Source organism: Microcebus murinus, chromosome 4 (assembly GCF_040939455.1).
Source record: "Microcebus murinus isolate Inina chromosome 4, M.murinus_Inina_mat1.0, whole genome shotgun sequence".
NCBI lineage: Eukaryota > Metazoa > Chordata > Mammalia > Primates > Cheirogaleidae > Microcebus > Microcebus murinus.
In genome coordinates, this window is record NC_134107.1 from 87,943,613 (window position 1) to 87,961,239 (window position 17,627).

General features: G+C 37.4%; 2 protein-coding genes across 3 annotated transcripts in view; one reads left to right on the top strand and one right to left on the bottom strand.

The window, feature by feature from the left end:
• The window catches only part of NPAT (nuclear protein, coactivator of histone transcription), a 39,988-nt gene extending 24,997 nt beyond the window's left edge, over window positions 1-14,991 (bottom strand). Inside the window, exons 1-4 of the mRNA XM_012773727.3 lie at window positions 14,842-14,991; window positions 4,711-4,829; window positions 2,747-2,807; window positions 989-1,061 (exon numbers count right to left, since the gene is read on the bottom strand). Coding sequence (XP_012629181.2) covers window positions 989-1,061; window positions 2,747-2,807; window positions 4,711-4,829; window positions 14,842-14,878 — 290 coding nt within the window. The 5' untranslated portion in view covers window positions 14,879-14,991. The remainder of the gene's footprint in view (window positions 1-988; window positions 1,062-2,746; window positions 2,808-4,710; window positions 4,830-14,841) is intronic.
• Window positions 14,992-15,184: 193 nt separating this feature from the next.
• Window positions 15,185-17,627, top strand: part of ATM (ATM serine/threonine kinase) — a 127,325-nt gene continuing 124,882 nt past the window's right edge. The window contains exon 1 of one of the 2 annotated variants that reach the window (XM_020286674.2): window positions 15,185-15,522. The gene's annotated coding sequence lies outside the window, so the exon portion shown is untranslated. The remainder of the gene's footprint in view (window positions 15,523-17,627) is intronic. The other variant, XM_076002486.1, reaches the window with a different exon arrangement.

Sequence of the window (17,627 nt, forward strand, 5' to 3'; positions counted from 1 at the left end):
TCAGCAAAGGAAAATATAAAGATAAAACCATCAAATAAGATGTGGTCCAAGGCTGGGTGTGGTGGCTCATGCCTGTAATCCCGGGACTTTGGGAGGTTGAGGCAGGAGGATTGCTTGACACCAGGAGTTTAAGACAAGTCTGAGCAATGTAGTGAGACTCCATCTCTTAAAAAAAAAAAAAAAAAAAAAATTAGCTGGGCATGGTGGTGCAAACCTGTAGCTCCAGATACTCAGGAGGCTGAGGGGGAAGTATTGCTAATTCCAGGAGTTCGAGGTTGCAGTGAGCTATGATGGCACCCCTGTACTCCAGCCTGGGCAACAGAGTGAGACCTTGTCTCCTAAAAAAAAAAAAAAAAAAAAAAAAAAAAGATGTGGTCCAGAATTAGGTATAATGAATTTGGAGCCATTTCACCAGTTTAAGCAGAGAAAGAAAATGAAGCCCCCGCTGAAGTTAGGTGGGGTATTCACTTCTAACTCTAGGAGAAAGGGTAAGAGACTACGGTTTACATAACATACTCTATAGTCACATAAGAGATTTTATAAAATTGACACCAGAAGACTCTAGAAGTAGCATTATTCTTCAAGCAGGTTGCTTTACAAGAGAAGAACCAATAGGACACAGGTTCAACATAAATTCTCTGAATATGTAATGAAAAGGCAGTCTCCCAAGGGAACTTACACTGGCCTGGGATTAGGAGACTTGTATTTTAGCCCTATATCTGCCTCTAAATTCCTATGGAAACTTGGGAAAGTCATTAAACTTCTACACATCTCAATTTCCTCCTCTGTAAACATTTTATTAAAAGTATGCTATTTATCTCAAATTATTCCAATTAAAGACAAAGAAATACCAGTAACTTCTAGAATAATTTCAAAAGTAGATGAGTATTATTATATAGAAGTACATTGTAAAACATCTTAAGAAGATTTAAACCCAAAGTATGTTTGCATTTGAAAGTCATTATAGACATTCTAATAAGTTTATTACCTGATTTGAGAAAGTGTATGGTCTAACTTCTTCCACAGAGATGACATTATTACTGGGACATCATTTGCTGTTTCTAAATCATAAGAGGAAAAGGTTCTTTTAAACACAGTTAAAGAAAATTCATCATTCATTTTCAACAAAGACATAGAAAATCACAGAAAAAATCTGTCTCTCAATTGGTGAGATTATGTTGGGAACTGAGAAATAAAGCTTTTTTGCAAAATGGCCTGCAAATCTATAACAAGGCTGCTTTTTTCTCTTAAGCCTTTGGGTATCAGATATATCATGAGTGAAAATGGACATTTGTAAAATCTCTGAAGCTGTTTTTAGGCTAATAATTTTATATCTTCTTTGTACTAAAAAAATGACAAACTATTTTTTTGATCTTTGTTCTATCTGATATTAAAAGTGAATTAAAATAATTTGCTTTGTAATAAATAATTATCATAAAGGTTATGCTAACTCCTTCTGAGTGTGGAAATTTAATCCTCAATTTCCTCATATTTAAAAATGGGTCTAAACAATCAATACCTCTCACAGGGCTATTCTAAAGACTAAATAAGGTAAAACATATGAAAGCACCTAGCACAATGTTTGTACACAGATATTTAAAAAATGTCAAGCTTTTCTTTTATGTTATCATTTTATGCTAAATATTTTGTTAATGTTTTAAGCTGTGTAAAAAATCAGTATTACAGAATCATTAGAGCTTTCCCCTCTAAAACATAACTAATTTACGTATTATTTTATATTATGGTAACTATAAGCCAGGATTTTATGACTAGCCACTGTGTTCAGACTTAGACTATATAGAAGTTAAAATGTCAGTTTAAAACTTTATAACATATAGCAATGACTTTTTTTTTTGAGACAGAGTCTCACTCTGTTGCCCTGGCTAGAGTGCTGTGGCATCAGTCTAGCTCACGGCAACCTCAATCTCCTGGGCTCAAGCAATCCTCCTGCCTCAGCTTCCTGAGTAGCTGGGACTACAGGCACACGCCACCATGCCCAGCTAATTTTTTATACATATTTTTAGTTGGCCAATTAATTTCTTTCTATTTTTAGTAGAGACGGGGTTTCACTCTTGCTCAGGCTGGTTTCGAACTCCTGACCTTGAGTAATCCTCTTGCCTTGGCCTCCTAGAGTGCTAGGATTACAGGCATGAGCTATCACGCCTGGCCAGCAATGACTGTTTATCAGTGTAGATAACTCAAGAGTTAAGACTGATATTTTATGTATTTTAAAAATATTATTGGTTATATTTGCTAACATTAAGGTTTTTGCAATTAATGTATCACTCAATATAAACACAACAAATTAGATGTTTTACAGTAAACTTTATCTCACCATAACTGGACAATTTTCTCAAGGCTTTTATGAATATTAACACATTGACTGCCATGTGAGTTGTATTTAACTCAGGCTATTTTTGAGCCCAGGACCTCGTGAAGAAAAATCCTGCAGTTGGTTCATGAAAATCTTACTTGTTGATGTTCTTACTGTTACAATTATTATTGACAATTTAATCCTTAAAATGTAAATTGTGTTGCATATCACTCATGCACAGAAAATAAAAAATATCAAATTAGAAAGGATTATTTTGTTTTAATAAAACACAGGGGCCCCAGAGAAAAAATTTTTTTTCTAGTGTGGCAATCAGTGTGTTAATATCCTTTAAAAGTTATTTCTAAATAAAACAAGTAGATAAATGCTATATAAAACTATCAAGAAAAAAAATCTTTGAACCTGAATTCTTACCTTTTGTTTTCATAGCTACATATTCATTCAAAATTGTTGTCAAGTTTTTACCAAATAAGGACTGAAAGGGAAAAGATCAAACATTACCAAAATTGTAATACACTTACCAATAGTTTCCCACCAAGAAACATTCTTGCATTTAGAAGAGTCTTACTCTGTTGCCCGGGCTAGAGTACTATGGCATCAGTCTAACTCTCAGCAACCTGAAACTCCTGGGCTTAAGCAACCCTGCCTCAGCCTCCTGAGTAACTGGGACTACAGGCATGTGCCACCATGCCCGGCTAATTTTTTCTATATAGATTTTTAGTTGTCTGGCTAATTTATTTCTATTTTTTTTTTTAGTAGTGACGGGGTCTCGCTCTTGCTCAGGCTGGTCTCGGACTCTTGACCTAGAGCAATCCTCCCACCTCGGCCTCTCAGAGTGCTAGGATTACGTGAGCCATCGTGCCTGGCCCTATCCAATTTTTTTAATTTGAATTTTTTGGGTTGAATTTTAAGAGTTCTTTGTTTATTCTGGGTACAAATCCTTTATGAGATCCAAAAGTTGCAAATATTTTTCACCCAGATTGTGGCTTATCATTCTTTTAATGTAGCTCTTGTAGAGCAGAAATTTTTAATTTTTATAAAGTCGAATTTGCCTAATTTTTTCTTTTACAGTCCATGCTTTTGATGTCATATATAACACATTTCCAAACTCAAGGTCATACAAATTTCCCCATATGTTTTCATCTAGAAGTCTCAAAGTCCTATATTTTACATTCTGGTCTATGACCCATTTTGGTTAATTTTTGCATAGGATATGAAGTAAATGTAGAGGTTCTTTTTCTGCACATGGATGTCTAATTGTTCCAGTACCATTTGTTGATAAGACTACCTTTTCTTCATGAATTATCTTTTCACCGTTGTTAAAAATTACTTGTGTGTGTCTTTGTCTGGACTTTCTATTCTATTCCACTGATCTATGTGCCCAATTTACCACCAATGACCCTTAATCTTGATTACCATAGCTTTTTAGTAAGTCTTGAAATCAGGTAATATGAGTCCTCCAACTTGCTCTTTTTCAGAATGATTTAGGCTATTTTAGTTCCTTTTCTGCATAAAATTTCGAATTCAGCTTGTTTTTACCTATAAAAATGCTTGTGGGAATATTGATTGTGAAAAATCTATAAGTCAAATTAGAGAGAAGTGACACTTTAACATTATTGAGTCTCTCAAGCCATGCACACAGTATCATCTTCCATTTATTATATTAAGGTCTTAGATTTCTTTCATGTAATTTTGAGCATACAGATTCCACACATATTTTGTTATATTACCTAAGTATTCTGTTTGTTGCTATAATAAATTTTTAAAAAACCCTTCAAATTCCAATTGTTCATTGTAGGTATACAGAAATAACAATGGTTTTGTGTATGTTTTGTATCCTATGACCCTGCTAAATTTTAGTTTTGTAGATTCTTTTAGGTTTCCTACATAATACTGTTATCTGTGATAGCTGAAATGTCTTTAAGGAGCCATGTTTAAAATATTAATAAAATGACAAACACTATGTGGAATAATGTAGTTCTGGAATGTATCCATTATATACCAAATGATGATCTGTTGGTCTAGTGATATTTATAAAAGGTGAGAACAGATACCAAAATGCAGCCACATATAGGTCAGGAAGTTAAAAACAGAAAAAAAAGAGCTCTGAGACAGCAGAGGTGACACTGATCATAAATGAGGGTGTCATTTTGAAACCAATTCTGAGAGGCAAGATTGTAATTTACTTAATAGTTTTGGCATAACTGTGTAAAAAGAACAGCTGGCTTTCTTCGGGTCTTATCAGTCATGTGTGAATACAAACCATCAAATTTCTGTCAATTTCAATTTTTTGCTGATGAGCTAATTTTAAGACAGTGTTTAGAGTCTCTTGTGTTGTTTGATGGTGAAATATTTCCCTGAAGGAACCAATAACTCACCAATAAGCAGGCTGGGATAAAACCTTCATCTGTACAGTGTTCTGCATATTCCTTTAAGTCTGAACTTTCTAAAATAAAAGTCTGGCAGGTAGAAGTGAGGTTTTCCTGTTGTAAGTAACCTAAATGAAAAAATAAAAGTTTAGGTACTTACAATAAATCCTACACTTTTGGTAAAACTTCTACTGAAAATCCTACAGCAAGTACCAATATCACAATTGGAGCTTCAGACAGAACATTCTAGTATTCTGCAGCCTTGCCTAGAAATACCAAGTTATGCTGCAATACCAAGTGTAATTTATAGACTAGGTGTTATTCATAGAATAGGCACCTTTACAGGAAATAATTCTAGGTAAACTAGTAAAATAAGGTATTTGACAAAGTACAATTATTTCACAGTAGTGTTTACAGGAAAATAAAAAAAGAAATGGTAAGTATGTTCCTCTACTTCATAACTTCCATATAGACTAGGTCAGTAGATGGTATAAATTCATTTACAGGATTATCAAAAAACTACATCCTAATAATATTAACATATTCCCAGATAAGCAAAACAGAGAGAATTTGTTGCTAGCAGATTTGCCCTATAAGAAATACTAAAGAAGGAGCCCTTCAGGCTAAGATGAAAGCATACTGGAAAATAACTACCCAATTACATAGGCAAATATAAAATAGTATAAATGTTTTTTGGCATATAACTTTTTCTCTGCTTAGATATACAACTGCATGCAAAAATAATTATAAATCTGGCTTAACCCTTTGCACTTGCTTGCTTTTTTCTCATTATCCACTCGACATTATCCACACTTGACATCCGAGTGCAAAGGGTTAATGGGCATATAATGTATGAAGATGTAATTTATATGACCTTGATCTTAAAAAGGATGGGGAAGAGAAGCTATATAGGGTTAAAGTTTTTATACACTATTAAAATTAAATTGGTATTAATCTAAATAAGATTTTTTTTTTAATTTTTATTTTTTAGAAACAAGGTTTTGCTTTGTCACCCAGGCTGGGGTACAATGGTGCAATCATAGTTCACTATAATCTTAAACTACTGGGTTTGAGTGATCCTTCTGCCTTGGCCCACCAAAGTGCTGGGATTAGAGGTATGAGCCACCACACCCAGCCTAAGTAAGATTGTTTTAACTTAAGAAGTTAATTGTAATCCACAGGACAATCACTAAGAAAATAACAGAAAAATAAAAAATATTAATATATAAGAAACAACAAATTGAACTAAAATAGTAAATGGAAAATACTAATTTTACACAAAACAAGTAGTATCAAGGAGACAGAATAACTAAGACATACAGAAAACAGCTAAATGGTAGATACAATTTATCCCTTATCAGTAATTCCATAAAATTTTAATGGATTAAACATTCCAGTAAAAAAGTAGAGATTGAGAGAATAGGAAAAACCATGATCCAACTTTATGTCATGAACAAGGAACACTTTAGATTCAAAGACACAAACAGGTTGAAAGTAAATGATGGAAAAGATACACCCTCCAGTCAGTAATCAAGTGAGTCCTAAAGATGTTAAATATAGGTTGAGTATCCCTTATCCAAAATGCTTGGAACCAGACATATTTCAGATTCTGGTTGTTTTATTTTTCCTGGACTTTAGAAAATTTGTATTATACTTACTCTTAATAGTTGAACTCCCTAATCTAAGCATTTCCCAATGAGCATCATATCAGCAGTCAAAAATTTCAGATTTTACAGCATTTCAGATTTTGGATTTTTGAATTAGGGATGCTCAACTTGTATCAGAGAAAGTAGACACCAAGACAAATATTGTTACCAGAGACAAAGGTAATAATAAAAGGGCCAACTTATCAAAAAGATAAAAATTACAAACATATATGTACCTAACAAACCCCAAAAAGCATGAAGCAAAAAAATGACAAGTAGAGGGAGAAACAGACAATTCAACAAAAAAGTTGGAGGCTTTAATACTTCACTTTTAATAAGTAATAGAACTAGGCAGAAGATCAACAAGGAAACAGAAGACATGAACAACAGTGTAAATCAACAATACCTAGCACATATCCATAGAACACTCAATAACAGCAGAATACATATTTTTCTCTAGTGCCCATGGAACATTTTCCAGGATAGACCATGCATCAGGACATAAAACAAGTGTCAATAAATTTAAAAATATTGAAACCATACTGAGTAAGCTCTCCAACCACAGCAAAATGAAATTAGAAATAACATTACGAAGTGTAGGAAATTCACAAATATGTGGAAATACGACCCTCCTAAATGAAAGGGTCAAAGAAGAAATCAAAAGGGAAACTAGAAAATATTTTGAGATAAATGAAAACAAAACCACAACATACCAAAACTTATGAGATGCACCTAAAGCAATGCATGGTAGAAAATTTATAGCCATAAAACCTATATTAAAAAAGCTGAAAATTTTAAATCAATAAACCGATTTTCCCCCTTAAAAAACTAAAAAAAGAGCAAAGCAGAAGGAAGAAAGTAATACATATTATAGTAGAAATAAATTCAGTAAGTAAAAACAGAGAAAAATTAATGAAACCAAAAACTGGTACTCTGAAAATATCAATAAAACTGACAAACATTAAGCCAGACTGATGATGAAAAAGACTCAAATTACTAAAATCTGGAATGTAAGAGTAGACATTCCCATTAGCGTTATAGAAATAAACAGAAATGTAAAGGAATGCTATGAACAGCTGTATGAATGCTATGAACAGCCAACAATTTACAAAATCTAGGTGAAATGAATAATTCCTGGAAAGACACAAAACTACCAGAACTGACTCAATAAAAAAAAAATCTGACTAGACCTATACCAAGAGACTGAATTTGTAATAAATTTCTTATCAAGAAAAGTGCAAGATCAAATGGCCTCAATGGTGAATTCTACAAAACACTGAAAGAAGAGTTAACAACAATCCTTCATAAACTTTGTAAAAAAACAGTAGAGAGAAAATTTCCCAACTCATTCTTTGAGGCCAGTTACTACCCTGATACCGAAACCAGAGAAAAACATTACAAGAAAATTGCACACCAATATTCTTTATGAGCGGACATAAAAATGCTCAACAAAATACTAGCAAACCAAATTCAGCAACATATAAAAATGATGATGTACCATGACCATGTGGGATTTTATGTAGGAATGTAAGGTTGGTGGGTTAAAATAAAAATAAATCGGTCGGGCTCAGTGGCTCACACCTGTAATCCTAGCACTCTGGGAGGCCAAGGCAGGCAGATCATTTGAGCTCAGGAGTTTGAGACCAGCCTGAGCAAGAGAGAGACTCCATCTCTACCAAAAATAGAAATAAGTTAATTGGACAGCTAAAAATATACAGAAAAAATTAGCTGGGCATGGTGGCATATGCCTGTAGTCCCAGCTATCCAGGAAGGCTGAGGCAGTAGGATTGCTTGAGCCCAGGAGTTTGAGGTTGCTGTGAGCTAGGCTAATGCCACGGCACTCTAACCCGGACAACAAAATGAGACTCTGTCTCAGAAAATAAATACATAAATAAAATAAAATAAATCACTGTAACATACTATATAGAGTAAAAGACAAAAACCAAATTATCATCTCAATAGATGGAGAAGAACAATTTGACAAAATCCAAAACTCATTCATGATAAAAACACTGGAAATAGAAGGAAATTTTCTCAACCTCATAGAGGTATCTAAGAAAAATCCACGACAAACATCATACTCAAAACTTAAAGACTCAATGTTTTCCCCACAAGATCAGGGACAAGACAAGGATGTCTGCTCTTGCCGCTTCTATTCAATATTGTATGGAAGTTCTAGCCAGGGCAATTAGGAAAAAAACTGAAATAAAAAGTATCCAGATTGGAATGTCAGCATCCAAAAAAAAAAAAAAAAAAAAATCAAACAACTTTTACTTGCAAATGATATGAGTATTACATAGAAAATCCTGAGGAATCCACCAACCCCCCCCAAATCTATTAATACTAATAAATAACTTCACCAAGGTTGTAGGATACAAGATGAATATAAAAAAATCATTTCTATCTATACACTTGCAATGAACAATCAAAAAATTAAATTATGAAAACAATTTACAATAGCATCAAAAGAAATAAATACTTAGGAATAAGTTTAATAAAAGAAGTACAAGATTTGGACACTAAAAACTAGAGAGAGATTATCACTGAAAGAAATTAAAGACCTAAATCAATGGAAAGACATGTTGTGCTTATGTATCAAAAGATTTAATATTATTAAAAAGTTAAGATGGGGACAAGATGGCAGACCAAAGATACCACCAGCCACAGCATCTCTGTAAGAAGGAGAAATTTTAGATGAAAGAGAAAAAACAAACAGACAGACAAATATAGATCAGATGAGGGTATGAAGGAATGGAGCCCGAACCTACAGGAGACTCCATGAGAAGAGGTTGCGGAGCAGAACTGAAAGGAGAAAGGCAGTAGTGGGGATTAAGCCCAGAAAGGCTTGGAGACCAGTGAGAAGCACCTAGAAAAAATAATTCTACGCTTTGTATGGAACCAGAGAAGACCCCATATAGCTAAAGCAACCTTAAGAAAAAGAACAAATTGGGAAGCATAAATTTACCAGACTTCAAGCCATATACCACAAGGCTATGGTAACCAAAACAACATGGTACGGGTACAAGGAGAGAGACACAGACCAACAGAACAGGACTGAGAACCGAGATATAAAACTATCCTAATATAGCCATCTGATCTTTGACAAAGCAGACAGAAATATACTGAGGAAAAGAATCCCTATTCAATAAATGGTGCTGGGAACATTGGATAGCCACATGTAGACTGAAACAGAATCCGCGCCTCTCACTTCTCACAAAAATCAACTCACGATAGATAACAGACTTAAACCTAAGGCATGAAACTATAGAATTCTAGAAGAAAACATTGAAAAAACTCTTACAGACATCAGCCTAGGCAAAGAATTTATGAAGAATATCCCAAAAGCAATCATAGCATCAACAAAAATAAATAAATGGGACCTGATCAAACTAAAAACCTTCTGCACAGCCAAAGAAACTATCAGGAGAACAGACGAGCTACAGAATGGGAGAAAATATTTGCATGCTATACATCTGATAAAGGGCTAATAATTAGACTCTATATAGAACTCAAGAAAATCAGCAAGCGAAAAATCAAACAACCTCATTAAAAAGTGGGCGATGGACATGAACAGAAACTTTTCAAAAGAAGACAGACTAATGGCCAAGAAACATATTAAAAAATGTTCAACATTTCTAATCATCAGGGAAAAGCAAATCAGAATCACAATGCAATACCACTTAACTCCAGTGAGAATGGGTTTTATCAAAAAGTTCCAAACAACAAATGTTGGTGTGGACGTAGAAAGAAAGGAACACTCATACACTGTTGGTGGGACAAAGTAGTTGGTGGGGCAAAGTAGTACAACCTCTATGGAAACTAGTATGGAGATACCTTGAAGAACTACCATTTGATCCAGCAATCCCACTACTGGGCATCTACCCAAAGGAAAAAAAGGCATTCTATAATAAAGACATCTGGACTGGAATTTTATAGCAGCATAATTCACAACTGCAAAGATGTGGAAACAATCCAAGTGCCCATCAATACAAGAGTGGATTAATAAAATGTGGTGTACTACTCAGCCACAAAAAACAATGGTGAACTAACACCTCTTGTATTATCCTGGATGGTGCTAGAGCCCATTCACCTATGTGTAGTATCACAAAAATGGAAAAACAAGCACCACATGTACTCACCATCAAACTGGTATGAATTGATCAACACATATGTGCACACAGGGAAGTAACATGCATTGGGTGTCGGACAGGTGGGAGGAACGAGGAAGGAATGATGGGTAAATTCACACCTAATGGGTGTAGTGCGCTGTCTGGGGAAAGGGCATGCTTATAGCTCTGATTCAGATGGTGCAAAGGCAATATATGTAATCTAAATGTTTGTACCCCTGTAGTATTCTGAAAAAGAAAAAAAAAAGTCAATACTCTCAAAATTCACCTACACATTCAACATAATCTCTATCAAAATCTCAACTGCCTTTTGTGCAGAAATTGACAAGCTGACTCTAAAATGACCAAGCAATTCCACTCCTAAGTACATATCCAAGACAACTGGTATCATACATCCAAACAAAACTTGTATATGAATGTTCATAGCAGCATTTTTCCTAACAGTCAAAAAGTGCAGACAACTTAAATGTCTATAAAGAATGGAAAAACAAAATATGGCATATCCATACAATGAAATATTATTCGGCCATAAAAAGAAATAAAGTACTAATACCTGCTATGACATGCATTAATCTGGAAAATATTATGGTATGTGAAAGAAGTCAGACACAAAAGGCCATATATTATGTTTCATTTACATGCAATGTCCAGAAAAGGCAAATTCAAAGATACAGAAAATAGGTTAGTGGTTGTCAGAACAAGGGGGAAGCGGGAAATTGGGAGTAACTGTTAACAGTATGGGGATTCTTTTTGGAGTGATGGAAATGTTCTGAAATTAGTGGTGATGGTTGCACATTTGTAAATAAAAGCCACTGAATTTTTTACTTTGTGACATGTGAATTTTATCTCAATGAAAAAGTAGAATTCTAAATTTTTCATGTCATATGAGGCTCTACTTTGCTTTGCACCCTAATTTCCTCTTCAGCCTTATGCTTTCCATTCTATCACTTCCAGTCAAACTGGTCTTTAGTTCCACAAATACACAAATTTTCTCATTTCAAGGCCATTATATACTCTATTCCCTTTGTTTGGGTAGCTTATGTTTTCTTAGCCTATCTAACATCAACTCATTCTTCAGGGTTTAGAATAACTATCACTTCTTCAGAGAACCTTTTTTTGAATCCTTTATGTATGACACTTTTACTACCTATACTCCTTACAGGTATTACTTGCCTTTGTAGTACGCTTATCTCGGTGCTGGTATAACAGCCAGTATTTGTTAGCGGCTAAAGAAATTATTTGTTGTGTCTTCTCCAACTTTAAAATTATAATGTTCTACTCTTTACCTGGAACTGTATCTTTAACCAGGTCCTACAAGTAAAAAAAAACTGAGATAGCCTAAAAAGTCATTACGCATGAGGGTTTTAAAGAGGAAAGGGCAAGGACACAGTCATCCCACTTCAGGCAATGTCCTAAGTGCGATTTGGGAATCAACTCACCACTCTCTACCTGTAGCTGATGAGTCAGTTTTCTAATCTTTTCCTAACTAATGTTATGAGGAGAAACAAATATACAAATAAAAAACCAAAGGCATTGTGCTCTGGAGCATGAGAAAGCATACGAACCTGAAGAAATCTTTTATCTCAGATAACACTACTTCAATATTCCCATATCATTGATAATCACACCACAGATGTAAAATTAACTGGATCAAAGATTACACTGCTTTTCTCCCTTTGTTTTTGGTGAAAACAATAGGCAGCTTAAAAATCATTTTTATGATGGCTGGCTTTCTGACAATCATTTGGAATAAGTTAGCTGCACACAAGTGTATATGTATTTGGTATGCTTGCACCATGGGGCGGATGTTAAGAAATTGAGATCAAGCAGGAGAGGTATGTAAGGTCAGTTCCTTAGAGCACCTTGTGTGATAAAAAACCGAACTGGTGGGCCAGAAGCAATCAACAATGATTTGATGTATTCTGGTCTGCACAATATTTGTAAAAATTTCAGCAAGGCAAACAGTTGGCTGTAGCTGAGCAGCAAGGGCTGTGTAAGTGTAGCAGTGAGTCAAAGAAGCCACACTGAAGTATCCTGAATAATAAAAGGAAGGTGAAGAAAAGTAATTAAGTGTAATTTCATTCTTCTTTTAATAAATCTTGTCAATGGGTGATGCAGAGCATTAGATAAAACATGAGGTGAGGGTCCAGGAAAGTGTTGTGCATGTGTGTGTTTAAGTGTAAAAAAACTAATAATTTGAACATTAAGGGGAAAAAATTTCTTTCTTTCTTATGCTTAGCAATTGGCACAGTGTTTGGAACATATTAGGCAAAGATTTGCTAAAAAACATGATAAGGAAAAGGGACCAACAAGAGAGACTGAAGATGGGGAGGGGTTATTAATAGGAGAACAATCATGAGCAAATAATAAAATTGTTGATATAAGATATATATGTGATATATAAGATATGTAATCATCAACAAAAGAGCAGTGAATGTGGGGAGGCTTTTTGTGTATTGTATACTCTTGTATTGTACAACTTGAAATTGAGTAAGTGAACATTTATTTCAACTGTTAGACTAGGAGATTTGGTGTGAATGCTTTAGGAAGATCTATAACAGTAAATAAGATAAATTACAAAGAAGACTATATGGGAAGCCAAGACAAAAGTCAGAAAGAAGTAATGGGAGGCATACTGCCAGGATTAGTGGCAGTGAAAATGGAATGATGAATGACAATGAAGATTTTTAGGATAAGAAAACAATGACTCTGGAATTTTTAATCCATTAAAAGAAAAGTAGTAAGTCAAGTGGAGCAGCTGGTTTGGTGGAGAAAGAACACTCACAAATTGGTGTGAATTATTCCAATTAGAATATCATATTGCTTTCTTAATACTTTCTTAACTGGGGCTCAATTTTTCCCCAGGGCAAATACTGGCACTATCTAGGGAAATTTTTTCTTGTCACACTGGGCAGGGGGTAAGTAGAGGTGTGTCCTACTGGTATCTACTGGATAGAGACCAAGGATGCTGCTAAACATTCCACAATATTTGAGCACCGAATACTCCCCATAATAAAGAATTATGCAGCTTAAAATGTCAATAGTACTGATGCTGAGAAATCATGTGACTATGGTTACTGAAACGCAATTGGATTACTGAACTCCCAAAATTCAATTCTTAAGCAAATATGCATGGAGGAAAAAATAAAGTAGTCAATATATTCTGTGAGAGTTTGACTGGTTTACAATCAAATGTTTGATTGGTTTACAATAAGCCCAATACATATAACAATTACAAGACATAGATGCTAGTTAACTGCTGATACTCAATTCTGAAAAAGGAGGCAAAAGATTAACCAAAAATTAATGAAACATTAGTTTAAACTTAAGTCATTAGATTCTTCACAAATGGATGGTGGAACTATTTCCCTCTAATGTTTCCTGCGGAATGTGCTTACCAAGAACCTTGCACAAACACCACTTTAGCACTGGGCGTTCAAAAGAGGCACAAGACAAATGGGTTTTCCAAACAATAAAGTAATGGTAGTAATGGATGCAGATACTATAGGAGGTTTCATCACAGATGTTTACCATTTACTTTTATGGATGTCGCATATGATGTCTGTAAGTCCCTGGCTCGGGTTTAGAGCTTTACGTGGCTTTTGTCCCCCGCAGTACATTCTTCTTTATTCTTCCCGGGGACAAACAACAACAAAACCCGTCTCCCACACTGACAATACACCCTGACAAACAAGTGGCCCACGAACCAACCCTCTTCAAGTAGAGGAAAAACTAACTAGGGCTATAAAGTGTTCAAATGAAAGGCATTTCTCCTCTAATCAAACGAATAGGAACTGCTGCTTTAAAATATGCAATTGGTATTTCAAACCTCTACACTGAAGGAAGTATTGCGAGGAGAATGGAGAGGGAAGATCACCCGCACCAGTCCCAAATTCGTAGTTCTAAAGGTGGATTATGAGAAGGGCGTCAGGAACGTCTTTCTACAAAGCTGAGTGGCTGAGGAAGTCCTAATGCGTCCTTTTCTGATCCCAGCACTGACAAGAGAAAGTGCGCACAACGCCGAAGAACACGCACTCCGTCCGTCATGAAGACAACTCTCCTTCAGGGGTCCCAATTAAGTACGCAGGCCTGCCTTGCCCTCTGAATCCGGGCCCCAGGTGTTCCATTCGGAGCTTCTCTCTGGCCCTCCCCTCGCCACGCAGCCTCTGAGGAGAGGAGCATCCACATACAAAGAGGCTTAAACTGCCCAGAGCCTCCGAGAGACGAAGAATTACCGCCAGTCTGAACTTGGAAGCGGGGAGGCAAAACCCTAAAGCTTCCCCACCTAGGGGAAACCTTTGGCTCCAAAGGTCCTTCCGTTCTGTTTAGCCTGATCCAATAACCCTCCCTCCCGTGTCCGCACTCACCCAACACCAGCCGGGCTACGTCCGAGGGTAACAACATGATCGAAACCGCAGAAGGAACCACAATAAGAAACGAGACTCAGGTAAAAGCCAACACAGCGACAGCTCCTGAGCCGCATCTCCCGGTTCCAGTGGCGGCACTGAACCCGCGGCAATTTGTCCCGCCTCTTTCGCTCCACGCCAACCAATCGCTTCTGCGGGAGAAAGAAAGGCGCCGAAACGAAACCCGCCTCCGCTCCCCTCGGAACTGTCGTCATTTCCGTCCTCAGCGCCGGAGAGGTGGGGCTGAGGAGGGTGAGGAGGCGGGGAGCAAGCTCGGGAGCCGGAGGGCCACCCTCAAAAGCAAGGTCGCTCGCCATTGGTGGGTAGGGCGCAGGCGCGCTTCCTCAGATGAGCCGAATGTTTTGGGCGAGCGAGTATTGTGAGCTGAGGAGAGCGATCTATAGCAGGCGCGCATGGGCAGACTGCAGCGCAGCTGCTCTGCCTTACTTCTTCCTCCCAAGGCCGACGCCGAGCCGTGACGCTTGGTTTGAACCGGAAGCGGGAATAGGTGCGTGACTGACAGGGTTCTGAAGGTGCGTGACTGACAGGACTCCGGCCGCCGCAGAAGGCGAGAGGAACGGGGATTTGGGCTGCAGCCACCGCCGCCTCCCGAGATCCCACTTTCGCCGTCCAAGTGCAACGGTAGGGGAGCGGAACCTAACAGTGGCTTCTGCTTTGGACAGTTCAGTCGTGCGCGACCCAGTCACTTGTCCTTGTCCCCAGATGCCCAATCTTACTCCTCCAGAGCGGCTCTTGACTCCTCTCTTCATCCCCTTTTTTCCTGGCCGCCGGTCCTCTTCGGCCTCTCCTGTCCTCTCTCCAAGTGCGTAGCGGATTTAGCCAATGACTTTCGTCTTGTAAATGCCCCGAATCGAACCTTCCCTCCCACGCGTCCCTTTCTCCTGTCACCTTAGGGTTCAGATTTATCCGGGCGACTTGACTAGTCATCTTTTGATCTGTCTCTCCTAATTAGTACTTTTAATCAGCGAGCGTTTATTGAGATTTAAACTACAGCCTCATGATTTAAACTACAGCCCTTAAGAGTATGGGCTCTGGAATCACAGGATTCGAATTCTGATTGTTAGCTGTGTGGTCTCGCTGTACACAGTGTCTAAATTGCGCTGGAGGATGGTATTAATAGGAACCTTCCAGACAGAAGGAAATATGAGTATAGAGTCACAACGTGTAGAAGGTTCCTGAAGCTCAAGAGTGAGGTGTGGCATTGAATGAAATATATTTGGGAGTTCTCTCAACATATTGGGCATTTTCAGTGTGTTGAAGTCGTAGGAAGGGATACCAAGGAGACAAGGATGTTCTTGAGGTGTGGGTGGAAGAACCACCATCAAAAGAGACTTATGAAAGTCATAAAGGAAGGGCATACGAAAAATGCTAACATTTATTGCACACTTGCTGTCAACATTTTTAGGCAGTGTCTTAAACGTGTATGAATCCTTACAACAACTGTTGAAGGTAGGTACCGTGTTTCCCCGAAAATAAGACCTACTCATAAAATAAGCCCTAGCAGAATCTAAGCATTTGCACAATATAAGCCCTATGCCGAAAATAAGACCTAGTGATGGGCCTGGCTACACAGCATATCTGCACAACCCAAGCATTTCGTGGGGGAGAGGTAAAAAAGACGAGCAGCCCTTCTCATCTGCCCCATTGTGACAGCTATCATCCCAGAGGTGACCAGAAAGGTATGGGCTCCCCCTATCAGGTCCCGGCCATCCTGTGCTTGCTGCCAGCTGAGGCTTTGAGGGGAAAATAACACATCCTCTGAAAATAAGCCCTAGGGTGTCTTGTTGAGGAAAAATAAATATAAGACCCTGTCTTATTTTTGGGGAAACACGGTACTAATATTGTTTTTCATTTTGTCATTGGGAAACTTAGGTTTGGAGAGATTAACTAATTTGCTCTAGGTTATATAGCTTGTAAGTGGGTGGATCAGGATTTGAACCAATACAGAGCCCACATTCTTTTTTGTTTTTTTAATTCTTTAAACACCAAAAACTTGCAGCAGAGCCCACATTCTTAACTACTAGAAAAGTATTGGCTGGGCTCCGTGGCTCACGCCTGTCATCCTAGCATTCTGGGAGGCCAGGTTGGGCGGATTGCTCGAGGTCAGGAGTTTGAAACCAGCCTGAGCAAGAGCGAGACCCGTCTCTACTATAAATAGAAACAAATTAATTGGCCAACTAATATATATAGAAAAAACTGGGCACGGTGGCGCATGCCTGTAGTCCCAGCTACTTGGGAGGCTAAGGCAGCAGGATTGCGTGAGCCCAGGAGTTTGAGGTTGCTGTGAGCTAGGCTGATGCCATGGCACTCCCTCTAGCCTGGGCAACAAAGTGAGACTCTGTCTCAAAAAAAAAAGAAAAGAAAAGTATGGCATACTAAAGGTAGAGTTATTTCTAGGAAGTTGGGATGTAAGCATTGCCAAATTATGCAAAAGGATCAACTTAATTGAGATCTAAAAGGGGACATTGGATTTGCCAATTCAGAGGCTGTTAGGAAATCTGTATGGTTTCAGTTGAATGTTGGGAGTGGAACCTAGATAGTCTGGATTATACAAATGGAGTTCATCTTTATCTAATGAAACTCTTAGTTGACTATAGTCAACAGTTGACTATAGTATCTTGCCTTCTTTCAGTTCCTCCAACATACCATGCTCTTCTCCATTTTAGGACCCTTTCGTTGTGCTCGTTTTCTTCCCTGAAATGTTGGTCCTCTAGTAATTTCTATGA